The sequence below is a fragment of the Artemia franciscana genome, chromosome 2 (assembly GCF_032884065.1).
Source record: "Artemia franciscana chromosome 2, ASM3288406v1, whole genome shotgun sequence".
In the NCBI taxonomy this organism is placed as follows: domain Eukaryota; kingdom Metazoa; phylum Arthropoda; class Branchiopoda; order Anostraca; family Artemiidae; genus Artemia; species Artemia franciscana.
In genome coordinates this window covers 47,002,310-47,029,290 of record NC_088864.1, presented here as the reverse complement: position 1 = coordinate 47,029,290, position 26,981 = coordinate 47,002,310, and the positions used below count along the sequence as shown (strand labels likewise).

Below are 26,981 nucleotides of genomic sequence, written 5' to 3'. Positions count from 1 at the left end.
TCATTATGTATTCGTCCTAACAAAGAGAGGTCAGATGTTAACACACACATTTACAAACACAGAAATTCGCTGGCCCTCCTCTGTAATAGATGATGCGTGATTATGCACCATAGTACATAATTTATGTTTGTCCTACTTCAAATCTTCACTAGATCCATTAACTGTACCGTTTTGCCTTTAGGTAATTGAACCTTCCCGCTTGATCAGTTTTGTTATTACCAAACATCACATCATCATCCTTATTCATTCCTATTTTGAGGACTTGGTCTTCTTAACTTTAATTTTCTAACTTATTCTTGCGCCCTAACTTCAAGAATTTTCCATCTTGCTAAAATTTTTATCTAGGAGACTCAAATCATTTGCATTTTCTGAGCCTAGTAGAGCTTTACCATCCCATTTGATTGCTTGTTCTCCCATAGCCTTCCCTGTATTTCTCAGGACGAAATCTGTCAAAAAAAAGTATAACGAGATTTGGACAAAAACTCACTTAACTGATCTGCACCGAACCAGCCACTAACCTCACTTTCTAACTTAGACTTAACTGCTCTTAACCATTTTGCTCTTGTACATAGTGGTAGTCACTCCGATGCACTTATTTGGTGTACCCTGCAAGAGTAGGAACTTCGATTAAAATCCATGACACTCCCATTCCAGTGAGCTTGGGTAAATTCGCAAAGGCTTGTGGTCTGCTGAAGAATCTTGTGAATCAGGTGCTGTCAAACTCTCTACAGTATATAATAATTGGTACCCTCAATACTGATATTAATTCTGCGGGAAGTGACTCGCTTTTTGAGTGTCTTCCATCATGCCTCGTCGAGGCCAAATCTGGAAGTACAAGTGATATTGATCATATTAATTGCTCGCCTGGTATTATCTGTTCTTCAGCTACTGTTCATGTTAACGAGAAAGATAGTGACCACCTGCCAATTTCAGTGATTTTTAAAATGGATATTAATCCATCAAGAGCCAACTGTTCGCGAAAAAAATCGAAGTGGTTTGAAAAAAGCAAAGCAAATATACCGCACTACATCTCTACTTTGACAGCCCTTCTATCTACCATACGTATTCCATACCATCTTCTTCAGCACCAGGTACCAAGGAATGGTAAAGCCGATATTGACTGTTATTATAACCAATTTGTAATGTTTATGAAAAAGGCAGCAGAAGCCGCCGTACCTCGGCAACGTTTTCGCAAAAAAAACTATCTGGTTAATGGACCCTTGTTTAAAGTCAATATGAAGCAAACCTATGGCTCCAGATATGGAATGAAGGTGGTCGGCCAAGTTTTGGGTGTGTGGCTGATCTCAAATGTAAAACTAAAACCGAATATAAACGTTATCTGAGGTCGGCACGTTACTGCGGTATGGACTCTCCTGTGAGTGGGAAAGATTGATGAAAAGTGATCGGTTCTCACAAGTTAAATTATGATACTATGACAAGTAACTGCCTTCCACCTTCAGCCTGGTACCAACATTATTCTTCGATTTTTTCGGTGCATGTACTTCAAGCGTCCCCGAGAGATTTCTCTGTGACACTGTTTCGTCAATTTTAAGAAGGGGAAAGTCACCGACTGATTGTTTCTGCTATCGAACTATCACTATAACATTAGCAAGGTTTTTGTGTACATCTTTTTACTTTTTCTGATTAAAAATATTAATGAGGGTGAGAACCAATTTGAATTTTGGAATGGGGTGAGTTGTCAGCATTCGCATAAGATTCTGTCTTCTTTGGTGGCTGATAATTCTTCCAAGCGAAATGGTAGTGTAAAAGCGTTTGATAGTGTGGTCCATAGTCAGCTCACTTTTTATATATAATTCTGTGGCCAATCTCTCTGTTATAATGCTTCTTAGTTTTTGATATTTAAATTCTTTTCTTCAATTTAGATCTGCACCAGACGCTATTATGAGGGTACGAAGAGGAGTTAGGCAGGGTGGTGTTCTGTCCCCTACGCTTTTTTCGATTTGTGTTTCAAGTGTGCTTCCTAAGATTTACGGTATATACCTTTCTGGTCTTGCGGGTATTTCTTATCTTGCGTATGCTGACGACTTGTTTTCTGATTAACCGTTTCAAAAAGGGTTTTTCCCAAATGGTCTGCAAAGTTTCTGATGCTTTTCCTGATATCGGCCTTTCACTTAATATAGATAAATCGGAGTTTGTTCCTTATAACTGTACTACTGTTACTTCCCTTCACTGTAATAGCTTTGCTATCCCTCTTGTTGATTGTATCCGTTGGCTTGGTATCTGTATTACTACCAATCTTTCGAGCTTGCGTCAGCGTACTGTTTGTGATATAAGTAAAAAGATCCAGATTGGCTATGCAATTATTGTAGCTAACAGAGGGAGGTATAATAGACGTGCACTGGAAATTTGAACTACCTCAAATTTTACAGATTTCTTTTGTATCTTCCACCCTGGACAAAAAACCTGTTTCTTGTTCGCAAATTTTCAGCTCCTGATATAGCTTTAATGTCGAATTTTCTACACAGAAAACTCTCAAGTACAGCTTATGCGTGCCTATCCCCTCATCACCGTCTTACCCGTTACTTTCGTTGATTTTGTGACTATATTTGTTATTCTCTTTGTGTTTTTTCATTTTTTCTTACTCTGCGATATTTTTTTTTATGTATTGTGTGGGGGATAAATAAATTATTATTAATGCAAGTATACATCTTTGTATTTTTATGGCTCAAGAATTATTTTTACAGATTTTGTTTCTAGAAAAATATTATTTAAGCTTGAAACGTAAAATTTGTGTGAATTTTACGTTTTTACGTTGTGCAAAAAAAGCATATAATGGATAGTTTAGCTGCAAATCTCTAAAAAGACTGGAAAGACAAACAGACACAAAAATTATATGTGCATAAATAAATATATTATGGCTTATAAAAAAAGTTATGTATTTTAGACTTAAAAAAGTTATTCATTAAAATAAGTTTGAATTAGAAAAATCGTCAGGTATTAAAAATGATCTTTAAGTATGATTATGATTACTATGTCTCATATGCCCTTTTGATAATTATGTCTGACTTTTTTCAGGATAATTATACTGCGTTGCATATTGCTGTAGAAGGGGGTAAAGCTCTTGTCGTTGAGACACTTCTTGGATATGGAGCACATGTACATATCAAAGGTAAGAACATTTCCTGTGTCTAGTGGGTTCAGTCCTCGTGCCAAAAATTGCAAATGTCTAAAAAAAGTTTTTTTTTTTTTTCCTGAAAAAAGATATCATAAACATCGGTGTGCATAAGCCATTTTGTGGTAGATTTAGTAGATGTCACTATTCTTTTGGTTTCTGCTGCCAAGCATTAAGTTGTCACAAACAATAATAACAATGATAATAATTACATCTACGAAATTTTAAAAATTGTGAAAAAAAAATTTTCAGCAGTACTTTTATAGGACCAATAACAAAAATAAATTTTTGTATTTTTCAAATTACCTTTAATTAATGATGATTATGCTAACAGGTCAAACCCTCGCATATAGTTAACGGTACCGATCTGTCATGTTACTGTAATTAACTATACCGATTCTTTATTTAATTTCAGAACCATGATGCAAATAAAACCTACATAATCCTCATTTATCATGAATTATACCGATCCTTTGTGTAATTATGTTATTATGCTATCTTGTCAAAAGATAAGTTTTTTGCTTGATCATGTATATGATGAGTTTGTTTGTCTATGGAAGGGAGAGTGGAGTATTGAAGAATAATGGAGACTAGATTTAATATTAGTATTTTTCCTTTAAAATTTTATTTGTCTATCATTACTTTTAATTCAGTATTTTTTTATTTTATTTTTGGTATTTGATTTTTTATTCTATTTATTATTATTGTTATTGATATTATAATTTTCTTTAATATTGGTTATAGTCCATTTATAACAGATTTAATTAAATGGTCGAGGTTTAATTAAAAGGTTAAGTTAATAGGTAAGTAGTTAGATCGACTTTCGCGCGACTGCTAGCCCATATTGGTTTCCTCCAGCGCAAAAAGTGTTGTTTAATTTATGAATTAATTAAAAAGCTTTTTCCACGAGACAATTTTTTCAAAGAAAAGTAAAGATCTTCATGAAGCCAAGAATGAGCAAAAGTCAAGTCAAATAATCTTCGAATGAAAGTTCTTAAGCCGAACTGGCCAGACATGACAATAAACAACAAAGAGAGATAAACTCCACAAAAAAAATCTCAAACGAGACTGCGGCCAGTAGAGAGGAAAGACTAAAATAACGCAGATATTTCGCCTGTATCCAAACTAGACGTCCTCAGCACAAGGAAAGAAAAAACACTAAACAAAAACAAATAAAACCACCACCAATAATAATAAATACAAATGTCGCTACTGATCCACGTAGGGAAAAGAAGCTATTAGAGTTACTTCAATGAGAACATCAAAGCAACTGATGTTCTTTGTTTTTAGTTTAGTTGTTTTCAAAACAACTGTGTTTTTGTTTTTAATTTAATGTTTTTTTCTTTTTGTCTTGCGCTGAGGACACCTAGTTTGGATACAGGTGAAATATCCGCGTTATTTTAGTCTTTCCTCTCTACTGGCCGCAGTCTCGTTTGAGGTTTTTTTTTTTGGAGTTTTATCTCTCTTTGTTGTTTATTGTCAAATAATCTTTCTAGCGTAAAACTACCACAAATCACTGTTAATAAATAAATGAAACTCAAAAAGAACAGAAATTACAACAAATAGCTGAGTCAAACTCAAAACGAGCAAAAATTGACTCGAGTACGGCAGATAACTCTTATGTCTTCTCAAAACCAGAACACAATTTGCGCTTTACTGAAAACAAAAACAACAAACAAGTGACAGTTGATTTTCAGTTAAATTGACATATACTGCAGTTTCTTCGTTAAGATTTTGATAAGTTTTCATTTATGAAAGTAAGAAAGGTGAAAACATTTCATACGTATTTTGTTTTCAGTAAAACAAAAATTGTGTTTTGGTCTTGAGAAGGCGCGGGGGTTATCAGCCCTGCTCATGTCAATTTTCGCTCGTTTTAAGTTTGACTCGGCTATTTATTGTAATTTCTGTTCATTTGAGTTGACTCAGTCAACTCAAATAGTTCACTATCATGTATTAATTGATAGTGATTTGTGATAATTTTACGCTTGGAAGATTATTTGACTTTAATTTTGCTTATTCTTAGCTCAATGGAGCTCTTTATTTTTCTTTAAAAAATTTTTTGTGCCGTAAAACAAGCTTTTTAATTATTTTTGATCATTTTTATTGACATAGTCTTTTTAATGAAAAAAATATAGTTTTGCATCTTTTGAGTTTTTTCTATAAGAATCCATATTTGATGCTGTTTTTTGTATGTTGGAGAAACTTTTTCAACAATTTTTAATCCTGACACAAACAGTATAATTTTTAATTTAATTCTATAGCTTCTAAAGTTGAGCTGAAAAATAAAACTTATTATCATTCCCAAACGATTTTATCTATGCTCTGTGACAACCTGGATAAACTTACACTTTTTTGTTTATTTGGATTGCCAGAGCAGAAGGAGTAATAGCAGTAACCCCAAAAGGTTGAACTTAATACCCCCAGTCGTTCTCGATAGATTGCTAAGGTATCTTATTGGCAACCATAAACACAATGCCTTTTGATTTATTTTAAAGTAAAATTTAGTTTAAAAGCAGAATGGGCAAGTTTTATAATTTGGGGGGGGGGGGGTTGACATGTCTAATATCCGTAAAGAAATAGTTGCTGGACCGTTCTACTCTTCTGAAAAAAAATTGCTGTCTCAAAATTTTGACTGGATGCGTTTGAAAAATGAATGGGCTGGAGAGAAGGACCGCTTGCCCTCTAATCTCTTGTCACTCTTAAAAAGGGTACCAGTAACTCGCGTTGTAATTGGAGTGCAAGGGGGAGGACTTTCCCCCTCATATATCTAGTAAGAACATTTTAAAGAAGCAAAAGCAAACCGAAAATATTTTATATGTTTTTTTCAGTAAAGTGCAAGTTATGTTCTGGTCTCGAGAAGGTATGGGGGTTATCAAAGGCATAATTTCCAAAAACTTTAACAAATTAGCTATCTCCAATTTTGATTTGATGTGTTTTGGGAATTGATGGGTGGGGTGGGGGTTTGGTGCCTTCCAATCACTTCTACTACTAAAAAAAACTACTACTAAAAAGTTCACTAGTCCTCTCAATTTCCAATGGAATGAGCCTTTTTCGAAGTTTTTAGTACAATAAATGGTCATCTAAATTTCTATCAGATGCATTTCGGTAAAATATGAGGTGTGTGTGTGTGTGTAGGGGGGGGGGTTTATCCACCTCCGGTCACTCCGAATCTTACAAAGGGCACTAGAACTTCAGATTACCGATCCAATTAGCCCCCTTCAAAGTTTATGCGATCACCCTTTCTATATATACCTAAATGCCCTCAGGCCATAACTTACCACTCTTGCCCTGAGGGCTCTGAGGGGTGGGGGGGGGGATTGTCATCCTCAAAGACCTAAACTCTGGCATTTCAATTACGACGAACAAAATGACTTTTTTAAATTCTCATTGGATGTCTTTGGAGAAATGGTGGGAGTAGGGGGGGGGGCAGTTAGTTGCCCTACAGTCGCTTTTGACTATTAAAAATGACACTGGTCCTTTCAATTTCCAGTCAAATGAGCTGTTTTTTAAGATTCTATAACAAATGGCCATAACAAAATTTCTATCAGATGCATTTTGGCAAAATCCGAGGTGGGGGGAGGTCTAACCCCTATTCACTCTAAGTCTTAAAAGTTACTAGAACTTCTGATTGCCAATCCAATGAGCCCCCTCCGCAGTTTATACGATCACCGTTTCTATATATACCTTATATGCCCCAGGGCATAACTTAAAACCCTTGGTCTGAGGGCTCTGCGGAGGGGTTGTCCTTCTCAAAGACATATTTCTGGACCTTTTAATTCCACGTGGTGGACGTGGAAGGGGGGTTTGTTGCCCTCCAATCACTTTCGACTATTAAAAAGGGCACTGGCCCTTCAATTTCCAACCAAATGAGCTGTTTTCGAAGTTTCTACAGCGAAAAATGGCCATCTCAAATTTCTCTCAGATGCATTTCGGGAAAATACGAGGTAAACTGATTTAGTTTTCATCTGAGGGTTCAGTAAGACTTAGAAAATTAGGTAATTGAAACGTCCTCTTATACGTATGTTGGTAAGATGCGTAGCTTACGAAACGTATCATACCAACATGGCAATAAGAATAAAACCAAAGTGAACGTTTTTATGTTTAACATCAGTGCTGGAAGTTTGTTTATAATTTGAATTGTTCTTATTTATTAATTTTTTTTCTTCCTTCTTCTTCGTGTGTTTAGCTGCCGTGTTTTTTTTTGTTTTTTTTTCGTTTTTTGTATGTGCATGTGTTATGTTAAAAAAAAACTTTCTTTTTATCGTTCTTTTCCTTTTTTCCTGTTGAGAAAGGCTCTCGGACGTGGGGCCGAAGTATTCGGAATATTTTTAAATTAAATTGTATTTTTTTTTGTTCACTGCTTTATTGAAATTAAAACCCGTTTTCTCTTGGTTAACTTTTTGTAAAAGGAAAAGCAGCGTGGTCTAAGAAATTATAAACAACAAGGAAACTCACTTTTTGCATGGGTAGCACTGATCTGTCTTCCGTATTTTTTTCTTTTTTTCTATTAGGGCTAGGGGCTGACCAGAACATCATAAAATGTTGCGTTTTATGTAAAGCGCTGAACGCTAAAGTCCAGTGTACATAGTCCGTCACGCCTTAACCCAAAATCAATTTTATCTTTATTCTCTACTTAGTTCTGCCCCAGGAAAGACGCAAGGACGGATGGATGATAAACTTCTCTATTAACAAGTGAAATGACGTCATATTTTTACAATCCTAAAAAGGGCTTATGCCAGATTTGCCTCTGACTCACTCGGAATATCTGGCTTGGTTTTTTCTACAGTTAGCTATGGCTTGATGCTCGCAACTTCTTGATTGTAGAAGGAATCTACTCCATTTTGGTCTAATGCTATTTTCCTATATTAAACAATGCTCAATATCTGTCTCAGGAATTGGGAATTTTTAGTGAGAAATGCCATATTTATATTGCTAAACATGGTCAGAAATATGTACAAAGAATTTTTTTTCAAAAATAGTATTGGTAATTAAATATTGCCAATACTATTCCCAATACTGTCAGACGCACTCTAATTATTAAGAAGCTCTTTCATTTCAAGATGGTAGAAATAAATGAAAATATGAATGATATATAGTTTGAAACAACTTATTTATCTTAATTTCTTCGAAAAATTCCATTTTTCTAAATTTTTCCAATGTTTCTTCCGTTTTTCTATTGTTTCTAAGACCATGAGGTTGAGGAAAAAACAGTCCCCCTCCTACACGGAATGCTCATTTTGGGGTGGAACGTTACTCTTTACTTTTATAATAACAGCGTAGAATAGAGGTATTCCCAGAAATCAAGTGGGATTCAACATCAATTTCACATTCACATGATGTGGTAAGTTTTTTTGTAAGCCCCCCCCCCATGGAAAAACAACCCGCCCAAAACAATTCCTGGTTACGGCCCTGGGGATTATACATCAGTCTCTACCTCCACCCTCCCCTCGTCTCTCCGTTAGAACTAGTTCTGAATCACGGTTCGTGCTGTCAGTGAGGAGCGACTCAGATCAATAGCACCCAAAACTCTAAAAAACGGAGTTTTGATATCAATAGACACATCAAAGGAATTGTTTTAAATCATGCTGATTCCAAATATATACAACTTTCGAGAATTTATTATTAATCATAAATCATAAAATTCATTTTTACTTTTACCAATCAAAAGTTAAGAGCCTGAGAAAATATGCATTACTTTCGAAGAAAGCATTGAACATCCCTTAAAAGTCAAGGAATGTTAATGAAAATCCTACCATCAGATTTAGCGTACCAGAGAACCCTACTGTAGAAGTTTCAAGTTCCTATATAGCAAAATATAGATTTTTGTTTTACCAAAAGAAAGATAATGGTTGTGTGTTTATTTTTTATTACTATTATTATATTTTTTCTTTCAGAGTTGATCGTATCGAAATATTGGTCATACAAAATCGTAAGAGAGTGCATTTGAACAGAAATTAAGACTTCTAATGACCTTATTAATTGACCAAAAATATCGGAGGACAATCAACCCCCTCGGGGGGCTATTTGTTAGAAAAAGAGAACATAGGAGAGGGTTATCCCACGCCCATTTCTCCCCAAAGTTGTCCAATCAAAATCAGCAGAAAATCGGTGTAAATCCCGTGCTATACTCATTGTTAGATGTTACGAGCCAGTAAATATCTGTACATATAAGAAATTCCATTCTACGACTGTTTGAAAGCCCTAGGAAAAGACAAAATGATGTACGTATTTGAAATGGCAGTGCGAAGTATTTTTAGGGGTCCTACTTCTTTGATTCATGCGTTTATTATATATTTATTCCTACTATTCCCCTTTGCGCAATGTTTGTGTATAAATAAGACTTGTAGTAATATTAATAATACTAGCAGTAGTATTAATGGTAAAAGTAATAGTAATTAATAGTAAGAGTATATATCACAAGTATTATATATGATAGAGCTAGACTACAGCCAACTACGGTAAGAAACCATGTCTGTGAGTACCATGGTGCCAAGGGAATTGAGTTTCTAATATTAGTTTGTTTAAGCTTACCTTCCAGATTAAAATCACTATGAACAAATGAATTCTCACTCTCTTCAACTATGGCATTGGCTTCCGAGACATGTTCTGGGGTACAATTGTTTTGCAGTGTCATGTTAATATTACTTTGCATGTTTGACTGAATGGTAGAGTTTTCTTTTCTGCTGTCCCAGAGATCTGTAGTAAAAATAATCTTAGGTAGTTCTTTCTCATTCGGTTTAATCCCAGTTGGAGCTTTGTGTGGTACGTTAATAGTTATAGCCCTATTTTGCTTAAGTTCAGCGGTTATTTCTAAACTATAGTTCTGATCGTTATTTTGAGATATCAAGTCAGTCTTCATATGTATGTCTGAAAGTAGGATAGAGCCTCTTTCACTGTTGCCTGGGAGATTTTTGCTTTGCAGGCTCTCAGGGACAATTGTTTTATTCTGTTTAGTTCCACCTGGAGTTTCTTCTATGGCATGACAAGGATCGGGATGAGCGAGTTTTGCCAGATCAGTGTGAATCTCCTCCTGTTGTTTAAACTGAAAACTGCTGCTTTTCTGAGAACAAGTAATATTCAGAGATTTTTGCTTCCCTTCCAAAGATTTTAAATCTTCAAGCAGGATGATTAACTTGACTTTTGTTTTGATTTTATTCACAATCCACAGCATGCATTTAGTATTCTTCAAGTAATTTTTAGAAGTGACCTCAAAATATTTGTACAATAAGACTTTTATTTCCCTTCCTAGTGAGGTCAATTCACTGACTAGTAAATGCTGATAATTCAAAAGGTCCATCTTTGTTGGAGCCTTTGGCAATATTTTCATTAGCATGCAATGCAGGTCATTTGTCTGATCTTCTCGAAGAATTTTCAAAGCATTAAAGTATCCCCATCTGTATTGAAAAACCCTGCGTAAGATCTTTCCTGTGTTTGTGTCTATTTTTTTAAAAAGCTCCATATTGTTTGGAATTTCATCCTTTGACACAAATTCAAGCTTCTGAAGATAAGATTGGAGAATTTTAAAATGTCGTTGAATTCTTTTGGATGCTTTAGGGATTTGTTTTACAATGTACATGGTCAGCCCCCCTTTACTTTTATTCGCACTGACGACATCTCTTTGATTTACTTCAACTAAAAGTTCCGTTGGTGGTTCTGTCACATTGGTATCTAGTTTCACCAATGCAAAACTCATAATTGTAAGTAACATAAATTTATTCATTCTGTAGATCTGGTTTTCCTTATTCAACTATAAGATGAAACTAAAATTTACTTTTCCTCAGTGCACTCAAAATGACAAAGTTATTTAAATTTTGTGCTTTTTTTTATTTGCAATGTATGCTGCTCAAAAATTTTAGTGCATTTGTTAGAAATAATCTTTGGCAAAAATTAATATCTCACGCTGCTTTGTAATAAACTCTGATATCTCATCAGATTACGACTCCATTTTCCAAACTTATATGACTAGATCGTATCCCAAAGTTGTCGATTGTTCTCTGAATATTCAAGCTGTCTTCTTTTTTATAAACTTAATAAGTCTTAGAAGCTTCCTATCTTAAGTCTTAAAAGTCTTAGAAGTCCTGTTCATCATGATTCGAACCACCTGCCTATAAACCCTTCTCTTCTTCTTCTTTCTCTTGTTCTGATTATAATGAAGGTCCTTTATCCTTCCTACCTGAACCAATAAAAAAAGCAGTTTAGATCACTTTTAGTGTCCTTATTTAGGACATGGACCCCCACCGAAATAATTTTGACTCATCATCTACCTTCGTTTTCAGGGCAGCCAAATTTTTCTTTTCAAATTTTTTCCTTGCGCACTAGGGTTCCAATGGCCCAAGCATTTCAGGTTATATTTTTTAAGCCAATCAGAATGAAATTGGTCTTTTTAAAGCTTGTTTTTATTAGGTTTCATACGTCTCTATAACCATGATACCAATGTCCACATTTACATTGAACTTTATAGATCCTTTACATAATTTATAATGAGCTACATCGACCCTTTATGTAAAACCTCTTGAAAATAAATATTGTCTGATCTCTCTTTTCAAGCAAATTAAGCTTTTGTAAAAATTGCGTTTTATTTATTGCAGTTACTATGGGCTAGAATTCGTTCCCTATTATAAATTTTCGTTATAAACTTTTTTTCTTGAGGTAAACGGAAAAAATGCTTACCATTTCTGAATCTCTGTCAGATTGTAATTTTTCTCATTAGGCAGTTTTTTTTCAAAACTTATTTTTTAACTTTTGGTTAGTATGGCTGCGGTTTGCCTTTTACTAGGTTGCAGATAGAGCTGTAACCATGACTTAAAAGATGATTGTATTATATTAAGTGTTAGTTACTATATACACTGGTCTTGTTCTTTACTATATGCATCAACAACAACAACAGCAATGGGGAATTCTTTTCGCAAGACATTGGAATTCAACGTTTGAATGAATATTTCGACCCTATGTCGAAGGGCCGTTCACAGCAAAACATTAATATATAAAAGAAAAGAGATTTACGATAATATACAGCCATTAAAAGTAAAATAATTTTTTTTAAAAGAGTCCCATTATCCTTACTTCAGCGAAGTTCAACCAGGACTCAATCGATGGAAAGGTGGTACGTACGGTCTTCGTTGCTATATTTTGTTATTTACTACGTTGTCAGGTACCTCAACAACCACCATACCGATGAAAATTACATAATCTCCATTTATAATGAACAAAACCAATTCATTATGTATACTCCAGGCAAGCAACTTTTCAAAACATACATGTGTTATATAATCTTGTTGAAAGATAAGTGTATTGCATCATCATACATGTATATCATAAGGTACACGGTGTATTCATGTTCAATAATATATGATGTATTGACAGTTACCGCAAACCAGAGGCTATGAGTTCCTCTTTGGAATTTGAAGGGTATGAGTTCAAGCCAAGTAGCGGTAAGGAAGCAAGATGATACCAAGAATCTCTTGAAATCAGGTTTTATTTTTATGCCAAATATATACAATTTATTAAATTTAGTTTAATTGATCTAAAGCTACGAGGCTGATAAAAAATTTTAAATTTCAACAAATGGGGAAAACTGTTATAACAAATCAAATGATCCGAATAATAAAGCATATCTAAGTCTAAAAAGAATCATTCTATTAAGTAATTCCAGTACCCCGCTTGCTGAGGAGAAAAAAATTAAAAGAAACAAAGAGGCCTTCGATGCAGAATAACATGGCAGTAGCCACTTTTCTTGTTTTTCAAGTCAATGGATTGTCCTTGTTGTTTAAGCAAAGTGACTGTACGTTTTCCGTATAGGGGCTATTGATAAGGCGGTCCTATAATTGTACCTCTTGATTTGATCTGACACCATTTTTAGGAGTTCTAGGGTATTTCTTAGTATGGGGCGTGATCTACTTATATTAGGTTGCTAGCTGCCGCTGCAACCTTGATAATCCGTTATATATTATTGTACCTGCAGGTGATAAACTATCAATGCATAAGTATGTTGTATTAGTAAGCATATTTTGATTTATTTAACATTTCAGTAGCTATGGGTTAGATCTCGTTCTTTACTTTACTATCTGCTAGAATTCGTTCTTTACTTTGCTATCCACTAGAGTTTGTTCTTTACTACAAAAACTCAATGTAAAGAGTAGAAATATTGTTGTCAAGATACTTGCATAGTAATTTTTATCTGAGAAATGAAATAAAGTTATTTTATATTATAGTTTTTACTAATTATTCTAGTTCCAAAACTAAAATCAGATTATTTGTTGAAACCCTAAACAGTTGCTGCATTTTATGTAACTATATCAACGTGCTTCTTATAATGTTAAAAGTAAGTATCTAAGTGCTCTTCATAATAATTGTGAAAAATAAATCCCATTTTTATGTTCGTATGCAAGATGATGTTAATAACATTTGTTACTCTAGTGTTATACGATATGGCATCGTACCATAGAAAAGGCTGCCGATGATAATACAGCAACTAAAGCTAAGTCTACTACTATCAATTGATATTTTAGTTACGATGAGCTAGCGTGTGTTCTTTATTAAATTGGAATTCTACTCCAAAGGTACCAGGTTCATTTCCTGCTCTAGTAATAAAAAGAACTATTAAACAAAACTTCTATTAATAACTACTACGTGAGATCCTCATGACTGACAAGATTTATGATGAACTATTTCGATCCTTTTATACATTTGTTAATTTAAAGTTTAAACAAAACTTCTATTTATGACTACTGCATGAGGTCCTCTCAACTAACAGTATTTATGATGAACTATATCGATCATTTATGTAAAGTTCATGTTCATCGATCAACCCCTTATACATTTTAAATGACCTCAAATTAGAACAATTATTGCTCTTTTACAAAGAAAATTGATTACAAACAAGAAAAAACCTACGGCATTTTCTTCTTTGGAATAGTAAGAGACGAGCCTCAATGAATAAGGCAGCCAACTAACTCCAATATATGTAATGGTTAGTTCTGCTAATGATCGTCTTTTTATATATAGATTAAATTAAGTACTATGGGCTAGAGTACGTTCTTTACCACACAGTAGCTACCACTGCAACCCGTACCTACACTAGGAAATTTATCATTTACATTGGAAAACAGTTTGCTCTTCAGTATAAACACCATTTATAAAGAACTATAGACCGACCCTTTGTTTAAACCCTGATTACAAACAGTGCCTTTTGTAATTAAAAAACTGATTTTAGAACAGAATAATTTGTTTACAAAAAATGAATTTTTTATGTACAAGATTGATGAATGACTGCGTAATCGGAGGTTGTTATATTAAAAGATGATTATTAGATAAGTAAACTATTGCATATATTGGACTTATTTAGCTGCTTGATACTTTGAGGTTCGTCTCGTACTTTTTGCCCCATAGTAAAAAATGAAACAGCCCATAACTCTTAAAACTAGAATTAGATAAAAAAAAACTAAGTACATTTTAAGAACCACCTTGTCCGATTCCACTTTATTGAAAACTTACCGTGCCTTGGATTTTTATGTTAAAGAATGAACTGTTGCCTATAGTAAATGATAAATTATTTATAGAAGATTCAGGTTGCAGTGGTAGCTAGTTTATGGTAAAGAAGGAACTCCAGCCCATAATAATTAGTTTAGTTTTGAAAAGAAGGAATGACGGCAGAAACCTATATGATGAAGTAAGTAAGCTACAAGTTAGAAAAAGGCTCCGCCGATACATTAATTAGAAATCGTTTATTTACATAAAGAATCGATCATAAATGATAGTTACTAATGAAAGTTTTAATAAAAGTTATTAATAAATAATAAATAATAATAAATAGTTATTAATAAAAGTTTTGCTTAGACCTTACATTGAAAATGTGTAAAATTGCCTCCGGCAAGAATTTAACCTGGGGCCTTATCTGGGTTGCAACGGTAGCTAGCAACCTAGTAAGAGACGATCGCATCCAATACTAAGAACCATAACAACCCATAACTCCTAAAAACAGAGTCGAACAAAACAAAATGTACAATATTAAAACCGCCTTGTCCAAAACCCCTATATAGGAAACTTACTGTCCTTTGGCTTTAGAAACAATTACAATATATTGGCTTAAAAACCAAAAAAAAGTGGCTGCAACTACGATATTCTGCAAATACAGGATCTTTTTTTTTCACCTTAGATAGCTTGCCACTGGAACATCGTAGAGAAGTTTTTAATGGTTCATTATAAAAGTAATTGATGGGGTTAAAAAGCTTTCGTAACTTAAAAAAATATTTAAAAAATATATTCAATTTTTACAAAAAACTACATTTTCTATAGCATTGTAATAGTTTATGTTACTGTATTAAAATACGATCATTAGAAGATCCTTATAGGGTGTTCAGTAGTTTAATTTTTCCCCAAAGCCATGTATATTCTTTTGATAAATTCATTTTGATGAAAAACTTTGTCAGTTTTCAATTGTATCCTTTTAAATTAGAGTATAGATAAGACCTATGCTATTTTTCTGCGAATTTGCATCCAGGTTTTTTGAAGATTGTCTTGCTGATTAACATTTCTGAACTGGTGCTTTATGTAAATTAAATAAAGTTAGAGCTTTATGTGGTTAGCATTATTTGGAGCATTTACTTTATGAAAATAAATTAAATTTTGAGAGCATACGGAAAAACTAACCCAGGAAAAAAGTAATTTTAAATGTCGATTTAAGCGGTGAAATGTTCAAATTTGATAAGGATGAAAACTGCAAAGATGACTCCCAAGTCTGGCCATTTATATGAAGGAATCATTCCTTTTTTGACATTTATCTCTTGCCACAGCCGGGATTGAGCTTGCTACCCTCCCATCGTAAGGCTCACTTTCATCCACTATACTATGACAGCGTATCGGTTTTGATTTTTCCACAAAGCCATGTAGGCCTATATTCTTTTGATAAATGGATTTTGACACTTTTCAATTGTATTGTTTTAAATTAGAGTACAGATAAGAATATGTTATAATTATATGCTACTGTACCAGTGTTCAGTCAGTTTGGTTCCAGAAGACAATTACAACTTTTAAGTGAGAAATGAAATAAAACTTTCGTTGATTAAGTGGAACAAAAAAAAAAAAATTAATTTTCCGGTATTTTTCTAGTTTGAATCAAAAATTTATATTCTTGCTCAGACACCATAAATAATTTTTGAACTGAGAACTAAGATAAAATAAAAAATAGAATCTCTTTTATACGGAAATGTACCACTAAAAATAAGTACTTTTGAAGTTGAGCCCCAAAAAGTTTGGTTCCAGGAGACAATCTGAGGCTTTATTTGCAGAATATCGTTGTTGTGGCCATTTTTCTTCATTTTCAAGCCAGTATATTTTCCATGCTGTTCAAGTCATGAGACGTTAAATTTCCTATATAAGGGTTTTGGACAAGGCGGGTCTAATAATAAACTTTTTGTTTTGATCTAATTCTATTTTTAGGAGTTACGGGCAATTGTAGTCTTTACCATGGGGCGTGATTGTCTCCCCCGGATCTGGACCAGAATTTGTTCTTTACTCTAAGTAAACTTTGATTACGAGGTTTAATTACTCAACGTTACCTTTTTGTTTTCACTTATTCCTACCGTTTTTGACATAGGCTTCTTAACATTAATTTTTAAACCTATTCTAGCATCCTGAGCTAGCAAAACTTCTAAACTTTATTCATTTTGCTAACACTTTCATCTAATATGCGTAAACCACAGCATGATCCTTTTTCCTCACAAAACAAATCTTCCTTCACATCCAAGCTGTCATAAACTTTTTCATTTTCCTGTATTTTTTTATCCTGCAACTGTATCTCCGTTTACCACATTCTCGAAATGTTCCACCCATCTTTCTTTAACTTTTTCGTTATCACTAATTATGGTCCATTTCTATCTTTCACTGAGACAAGTCCGGATTGAATACTCCTTCGCAATCTATTAACATGCCAGTATAATATTTTACTATTATGCTGTCTAGCTGTTTCATCCAGATCCTCGGCAATTTCATCCATGGCCTCCACTTCACACCTCCTTATTTCATATTTTAATGCTTTCTCCACACTCTTTTCATTCCTTTTGTTTTCATACGATCTATCACTCAGATAATTCTTGTACAAACCCCTTCCACTCTCTATTAAACATAAAGCTTTTTCATAATATTCCTAGTTGCAGCTTAGCACTCTTCCCTAAGACACCATCAGCAACTTCATAAATTGTTTTTCTAAAATTATTCCATCCAACTTCCACATTGTCAAATTTTAAACTCTCAAGTTTAGTATTCAACTGTTCCTAGAAGGTTTTTCTCAGATTTTCATCCTGGAGTCTACCAACATCATAACTTTCCGCGAGGTAGTTACCCTTCCAAAAATTCAGCTTTAAATCAGCCCTAGACACTAGTTTGTGATATTTACTTTTAACAGCAATAACGACACTCCTGTATACCCTAGTATCTTCTATTGATGCTGCTAGTCTTCGGTTTACAATAACATAATCAATAAATTTTCCTGTCTTACCATCACGTGAGTATCATGTCAATTTATGGCCCATTTTATGACCAAAAACTGTATTGGTTATAACTAGGTTGTTATACCAACAAAATTGCAAAAGTCTGTAGCCAGTACTATTTTTTTTCCGGTCACCAAATTAACCTAGGCTAGGATACCATACATCCCAATTTCTACCAACCTAGGCGTTAAAACCTTCGAGTAGAAACACCACATTTCTACCTGGTACTCTGTCTATTTGCTCCTGTAACTGTAAGTAAAATTCATTTGAGTCACTAATATCCCCGTCAGTCGGTTCAACAGGTGCATATACTACTATAACTGATACGCTGAATTTTTTTGTTATAAAATGAGCAATTAGTATTCTATTATTAATACCTTCCGAGCTTAAACAAGACTTGACAGCTTTCTTATTCATCAAGAGCCTTACTCCCTGCCTTTGTACCCCATCCTTCCTGCCTGAGTAAACAAATTTTATATCACCTAATTTCATGCTTCTTACCCTGGGATATAAGTTTCTGAAACTCCTAATAAGTCCAGTTCAAACCGCCTGGATTCGTCAGTCGAAATGTCGATACGATAATATTTTTTTCACGTCGTAACATTCGAAGTTCCAATACATGTCAAAAATATATCAACAGATCAAAAATATGTCAATATATCAACAATAAATATGATTGATAACATTTTTAGGTCTGTAGCGAAATGAAGCTTCAAATACCTGTAATGTTTTAGGAACGATGAATGATAGGTCGCAGAAGATTTCCACTCGAAAGGGGATGGAGAGAAGTCATAAGAGGAAATTTAATGGAAAGTAGAATTTCTTTAGAGGCAGTTAAGAGTGAAGCTTCGAATATAATAGAGTGAATTAGGATTGTGAGTAGGTGTATTAAACTCAGATGGCTTGATTTTCCAATAAGTTAGTAGCAGCAATACAAAATATAGTCCTATTTATGCATGTCTAGCTACTTGGACATCTAAAGTACTAACCATATGCGTGTTTGTTATACACCCTCTAAGTTCTTTTTTCTTTATCTTATGTCACTCTATCTTTCTCTTCACAGCTGGTAGTGAGCTAGAAACTCCACTTCATGTTGCTGCCAGAACCCATGACGGAGGGGACAGGTGTGCAGTTATGCTTCTTAAGTCTGGTGCCGACCCGAATGTAAAGAACGCATTTGGCTTGACACCGTTACATGTTGCAGCAAAGTATGGAAACTTAGAAACTGTGAAGCTTCTTCTCGATGATGGAGCAGACCCAACAGTACAGGATTCGGTAGGTGAAATAATGATAAAAATCCAGGACATTTCATATCCTAATCCAGGGTGTGACGAAACAAAGACTTTGGGCTATAGATTTATATTGGGATTGATTCTTTAGGCTGTTTAGATGAAGTACAGAGGACTAGGTACAAGAAATCACCTACTACATACTTTTAAATATATGCATAAAAATATAAAGTAAAATGGAAACAGAATATGTAACTGAATATACAGATATACATATATATATATATATATATATATATATATATATATATATATATATATATATATATATATATATATATATATATATATATATATATATATGCATATATATATATATATATATATATATATATATATATATATATATATATATATATATATATATATATATATATATATATATATATATATATATATATATATATATATATATCTATATATATATATATATGCATATATATATATATATATATATATATATATATATATATATATATATATATATATATATATATATATATATATATATATATATATTATATATATATATATATATATTATATATATATATTATATATATATATATATATATATATATATATATGCATATATATATATATATATATATATATATATATATATATATATATATATATATATATATATATATATATATATATATATATATATATATATGTATATATATATATATATATATATATATATATATATATATATATATATATATATATATATATATATATATATATATATATATATATATATATATATATATATATATATATATATATATATATATATATATATATATATATATATATATATATATATATATATATATATATATATATATATATATATATATATATATATATATATATATATATATATATACTAGCTGTTGGGGTGGCGCGAAGCCCCCCCGCGCGCGTAAGTCGTTACGCGCCATATTAGTTACGCGCCATTGTAGTTGTGTCCCTATGACCTGTGAATATAGATACGTAAAACTTGCGAATATACAACATTCTTTGCTGTCCCATCGTCTGTGCATATAAATAGATTGTCAGGTTTACCTACTCTTGAACATGCAACGCATAATGGTCCATGGGAAAACAATCCGTATTCAGATCTATACCTTATGATTCTATTGATTGCCCTTGAGCTTTGTTGATGGTGATTGCTAATCGACCATTTCCATTGTTGCCGTCGTCATTTATATATCCCCCTGTGCCCCCCGGCGTCCCCGTTGTAGTTGTGTCCCTGTGTCCGGGTCGTCATTTATATTCCCTGTGTCCCCGTCGTCATTTGTGTCCTGGTGTCCCAGTCTGTGATTTCTATTTGAGTTTCCCGGGCGTCATTTATATTCGTCAGGATATTGTAGGGCATCGTAGCATCGATGAGTTTAAGCAATTCTTGTCAACTGATTGTTTCGCCTATAAAGAATATTATCTCGAGGTAAGAACTGATCACCGACCACAACGATTGCCACTTTGTTGATAGTTGCGTATCAGGAGGCATCAATTCGATTGCTGTTTTTAAGCAGAAGCACTAAATTATTATTTTTGTGGAAAAGATGATATATATAAATATATATATATATATATATATTTTCTTTTTAGTTTTTTTGTAGTTTTTACCTTTTTTTAGTTATTTTCTTCTTTTGTATTAATGCTAAAGCCAAGGTTCAGGTTTGAACAATTTCATGACGACATACAGCTCAATCCTTATAATGACGTCAGTCGACAAACATGACATCAGTCGACACACAAACATGACGTCAGTCGACAGACAGACAAACAACTTATTTTTATATATATAGATATATATATATATATATATATATATATATATATATATATATATATATATATATATATATATATATATATATATATATATATATATATATATATATATATATATATATATATATATATATAAATATATATATATATATATATATATATATATATATATATATATATATATATATATATATATATATATATATATATATATATATATATGTTTTTAACTACGTAAAACTTGCGAATATACAACATTCTTTGCTGTCCCATCGTCTGTGCATATAAATAGATTGTCAGGTTTACCGACTCTTGAACATGCAACGCATAATGGTCCATGGGAAAACAATCCGTATTCAGATCTATACCTCATGATTCTATTGATTGCCCTTGGGCTTTGTTGATGGTGATTGCTAATCGACCATTTCCTTTGTTGCCGTCGTCATTTATATATCCCCCTGTGCCCCCCGGCGTCCCCGTTGTAGTTGTGTCCCTGTGTCCGGGTCGTCATTTATATTCCCTGTGTCCCCGTCGTCATTTGTGTCCCGGTGTCCCAGTCTGTGATTTCTATTTGAGTGTCCCGGGCGTCATTTATATTCGTCAGGATATTGTAGGGCATCGTAGCATCGATGAGTTTAAGCAATTCTTGTCAACTGATTGTTTCGCCTATAAAGAATATTATCTCGAGGTAAGAACTGATCACCGACCACAACGATTGCCACTTTGTTGATAGTTGCGTATCAGGAGGCATCAATTCGATTGCTGTTTTTAAGCAGAAGCACTAAATTGTTATTTTTGTGGAAAAGATGATATATATAAATATATATATATATATATATATTTTCTTTTTAGTTTTTTTGTAGTTTTTACCTTTTTTAGTTTTTTTCTTCTTTTGTATTAATGCTAAAGCCAAGGTTCAGGTTTGAACAACTTCATGACGACATACAGCTCAATCCTTATAATGACGTCAGTCTACAAACATGACGTCAGTCGACACACAAACATGACGTCAGTCGACAGACAGACAAACAACTTATTTTTATATATATATATATATATATATATATATATATATATATATATATATATATATATATATATATATATATATATATAATATATATATAAATATATATATATATATATATATATATATATATATATATATATATATATATATATATATATATATATATATATATATATATCTATATATATAAAAATAAGTTGTCTGTCTGTGGATGTGTGGATGGATGTGTCAGGTGACGTCACCTGAAAAAACTGGATTAGGTGACGTCAAAACTGAAAAAACTAAAAAAAGGCAAAAACTACAAAAAAAACTAAAAACTAATAAAAAAAATAAAAAAGCTAAAAAACTAAAAAAACTATAAAGGTAAAAACCAATAAAAAACTAAAAAAAAAACTGAAAAAACTAAAAAAAGGCAAAAACTACAAAAAAAACTAAAAACTAATAAAAAAAGTAAAAAAGCTAAAAAACTAAAAAAACTAAAAAAACTAAAAAAAGGTAAAAAACTAAAAAAAAATAAAAAATAAAAAAAAACTAAAAAAAAGGAAAAAACTGAAAAATAAGCTAAAATAAAGGTAAAAACCAATAAAAAACTAAAAAGAAAAAAAGGAAAAAACTAATAAATGACGACACTCAAAGAGAAAGCGACCAGGACAAAAGGAATGTTCGATTAGCAATCAACAAAGCACCGGGACACAGGGAGTATAAATGACGACCAGGACATAAGTAAAAAAAAAAAACTATCTATATATATAAAAATAAGTTGTCAAACTAAAAAAAGGCAAAAACTACAAAAAAAACTAAAAACTAATAAAAAAGCTAAAAAACTAAAAAAACTAAAAAAAAGGCAAAAACTACAAAAAAAACTAAAAACTAATAAAAAAAATAAAAAAGCTAAAAAACTAAAAAAACTAAAAAAACTAAAAAAAGGTAAAAAACTAAAAAAACTAAAAACTAAAAAAAAACTAAAAAAAAGGAAAAAACTGAAAAATAAGCTAAAATAAAGGTAAAAACCAATAAAAAACTAAAAAAAAAACTGAAAAAACTAAAAAAAGGCAAAAACTACAAAAAAACTAAAAACTAATAAAAAAAACTAAAAAAAAGGAAAAAACTGAAAAATAAGCTAACATAAAGGTAAAAACCAATAAAAACTAAAAAGAAAAAAAGGAAAAAACTAAAAAAAATTTTCATCTAAAAAACTAAAAAAAACTAAAAAAGGTAAAAACTAAAAGAACTAAAAAAGAAAAAAATAAATGACGACACTCAAAGAGAAAGCGACCAGGACAAAAGGAATGTTCGATTAGCAATCAACAAAGCACCGGGACATAGGGAGTATAAATGACGACCAGGACATAAGTAAAAAAAAAATTAACAAAACTAAAAAGAAGGTAAAAACTACAAAAAAACTAAAAAGAAAAAAAAACTAAAAACTAATAAAAAAACTAAAAAATCTAAAAATCTAAATAAACTAAAAAAGAAAAAAAAAGGAAAAAAATAAAGGAGAAAAACAAAACTAAAAAACGAATGTATATACAGACCGGTACACCGGGATACAAATGACGACCGGGACACGGGGAATATAAATGACGACCGGGACACAGGGACACAACTACAACGGGGACACCGGGGGAAACAGGGGGATATAAATGACGACCGGGACAAAAAAACTAAAAAGAAAAAAAAACTAAAAACTAATAAAAAAACTAAAAAATCTAAAAATCTAAATAAGCTAAAAAAGAAAAAAAAAGGAAAAAAATAAAGGAGAAAAACAAAACTAAAAAACGAATGTATATACAGACCGGGACACCGGGATACAAATGACGACCGGGACACAGGGAATATAAATGACGACCGGGACACAGGGACACAACTACAACGGGGACACCGGAGGAAACAGGGGGATGTAAATGACGACCGGGACACCGGGACAGGGAATGGTCGATTAGCAATCACCATCAACAAAGCTCAAGGGCAATCATTAGAATCATGAGGTATAGATCTGAATACAGATTGTTTTCCCATGGACCATTATATGTTGCATGTTCAAGAGTCGGTAAACCTGACAATCTATTTATATGCAAAGACAATGGGACAGCAAAGAATGTTGTATATTCGCAAGTTTTACGTAGTTAAAACCATATATATATATATATCTATCTATATTCACAGGTGGGACATAGGGACACAACTACAATGGCGCGTAACTATTATGGCGCGTAACGACTTACGCGCGCGGGGGGGCTTGGGGGGGGGCGCGAAGCGCCCCCACCAACTAGGTGTTGGGGTGGCGCGAAGCGCCACCCCAACAGCTAGTATATATATATATATATATATATAAAAAAATAAGTTGTCTGTCTGTGGATGTGTGGATGGATGTGTCAGGTGACGTCACCTGAAAAAAACTGGATCAGGTGACGTCAAAACTGAAAAAACTAAAAAAAGGCAAAAACTACAAAAAAAACTAAAAACTAATAAAAAAATAAAAAAGCTAAAAAACTAAAAAAACTAAAAAAAAGGCAAAAACTACAAAAAAAACTAAAAACTAATAAAAAAAATAAAAAAGCTAAAAAACTAAAAAAACTAAAAAAACTAAAAAAAGGTAAAAAACTAAAAAAACTAAAAACTAAAAAAAAACTAAAAAAAAAGGAAAAAACTGAAAAATAAGCTAAAATAAACGTAAAAACCAATAAAAAACTAAAAAAAAACTGAAAAAAATAAAAAAAGGCAAAAACTACAAAAAAACTAAAAACTAATAAAAAAAGTAAAAAAGCTAAAAAACTAAAAAAACTAAAAAAAGGTAAAAAACTAAAAACAATAAAAAATAAAAAAAAAATAAAAAAAAGGAAAAAACTGAAAAATAAGCTAAAATAAATGACGACACTCAAAGAGAAAGCGACCAGGACAAAAGGAATGTTCGATTAGCAATCAACAAAGCACCGGGACACAGGCAGTATAAATGACGACCAGGACATAAGTAAAAAAAAAATTTAACAAAACTAAAAAGAAGGTAAAAACTACAAAAAAACTAAAAAGAAAAAAAAAACGACACTCAAAGAGAAAGCGACCAGGACAAAAGGAATGTTCGATTAGCAATCAACAAAGCACCGGGACACAGGGAGTATAAATGACGACCAGGACATAAGTAAAAAAAAAAAATTAACAAAACTAAAAAGAAGGTAAAAACTACAAAAAAACTAAAAAGAAAAAAAAACTAAAAACTAATAAAAAAACTAAAAAATCTAAAAATCTAAATAAACTAAAAAAGAAAAAAAAAGGAAAAAATAAAGGAGAAAAACAAAACTAAAAAACGAATGTATATACAGACCGGTACACCGGGATACAAATGACGACCGGGACACAGGGAATATAAATGACGACCGGGACACAGGGACACAACTACAACGGGGACACCGGGGGAAACAGGGGGATATAAATGACAACCGGGACAAAAAAACTAAAAAGAAAAAAAAACTAAAAACTAATAAAAAAACTAAAAAATCTAAAAATCTAAATAAGCTAAAAAAGAAAAAAAAGGAGAAAAACAAAACTAAAAAACGAATGTATATACAGACCGGGACACCGGGATACAAATGACGACCGGGACACAGGGAATATAAATGACGACCGGGACACAGGGACACAACTACAACGGGGACACCGGGGGAAACAGGGGGATGTAAATGACGACCGGGACACCGGGACAGGGAATGGTCGATTAGCAATCACCATCAACAAAGCTCAAGGGCAATCATTAGAATCGTGAGGTATAGATCTGAATACAGATTGTTTTCCCATGGACCATTATATGTTGCATGTTCAAGAGTCGGTAAACCTGACAATCTATTTATATGCAAAGACAATGGGACAGCAAAGAATGTTGTATATTCGCAAGTTTTACGTAGTTAAAACCATATATATATATATATATATATATATATATATATATATATATATATATATATATATATATATATATATATCTATATTCACAGGTGGGACATAGGGACACAACTACAATGGCGCGTAACTATTATGGCGCGTAACGACTTACGCGCGCGGGGGGGCTTGGGGGGGGCGCGAAGCGCCCCCACCAACTAGGTGTTGGGGTGGCGCGAAGCGCCACCCCAACAGCTAGTACATATATATATATATATATTTATATATATATTTATATATATATATATATATATATATATATATATATATATATATATATATATATATATATATATATATATATATATATATATATATATATATATATATATATATATATATATATATATATATATATATATATCCATTTTCATATAACTTTTATGTTTACTATAATTTGTACAATATAATTCTATGTTATTGTATAATTTTGAAACTGATTTTTAGACATAATTTTGAATTATATTATGCTTATGATATATTCATATAACTTTTATGCATGCATAATATGTGTATTGGCCATTCTTTATAGCTTGAAAAGTAGAAGTGATCGGGATTGTTATTTTGAGAAGTGCCACTCCCATCCAGGGCAACCAGAAAAAATTTATAAAATTGATAAAAATCGAAAACGAGAGAAATATTTTCATTTATATCTAAGTTCCAATTTGATTCCCATACTATACTATTTTGCTACATGCTGTAATTTAGAATTTTTCGGACTAATTTCTTTTAAAAAAAAAAAGCACACTCTACTCACTTTAAAATGCTTAAAAAACTCACTTTAAAATGCTACATAAATTGTTCGTGTCACGAAATACACGAAATACGAGGAGCTCACGTAAATAATTAGTTTTGTCCAACTTTTTGTTTTGCAGCTTGGGGAGACACCTCTTCATCACGCCGCCGAAAATAGCCACTTACTGATTGTGACACAGCTCTGCACGCATGCTACAATTCTTGGTCATTCTAACCTCATCAATATGCAGAGTTCCAGTGGAGAGACTGTTCTTCATTCTGCGGCCAAAAACTCCAAAAGTGACGTGAATCTGATTATGGTACTATTGAAGAATGGAGCAAATGCTGCATTATTCACACATTCTGAAAATGAAACAGTTTTGCATTATTGTGCAAAAGCAGGACATGCAAAAATGATGGAAGTAATATTTTCGGAAGGCAATAATTTTCAACAGGTGATTAATATCCAAGACAGGTGTGGAAGATCACCCTTGCTGCTAGCAGCAAAATACGGACATACCAGAGTGATGGACTTGTTGCTGAAAAATCAGGTATAGCACAGCCAAA

The 26,981-nt window shown here is 32.3% G+C and overlaps 1 protein-coding gene across 1 annotated transcript in view; it reads left to right on the top strand.

Annotated features, from left to right (window-relative positions):
- The window catches only part of LOC136035049 (uncharacterized), a 262,359-nt gene that overhangs the window by 119,858 nt on the left and 115,520 nt on the right, over positions 1 to 26,981 (top strand). Inside the window, exons 18-20 of the mRNA XM_065716648.1 lie at positions 3,037 to 3,130; positions 18,683 to 18,894; positions 26,555 to 26,965. Coding sequence (XP_065572720.1) covers positions 3,037 to 3,130; positions 18,683 to 18,894; positions 26,555 to 26,965 — 717 coding nt within the window. The remainder of the gene's footprint in view (positions 1 to 3,036; positions 3,131 to 18,682; positions 18,895 to 26,554; positions 26,966 to 26,981) is intronic.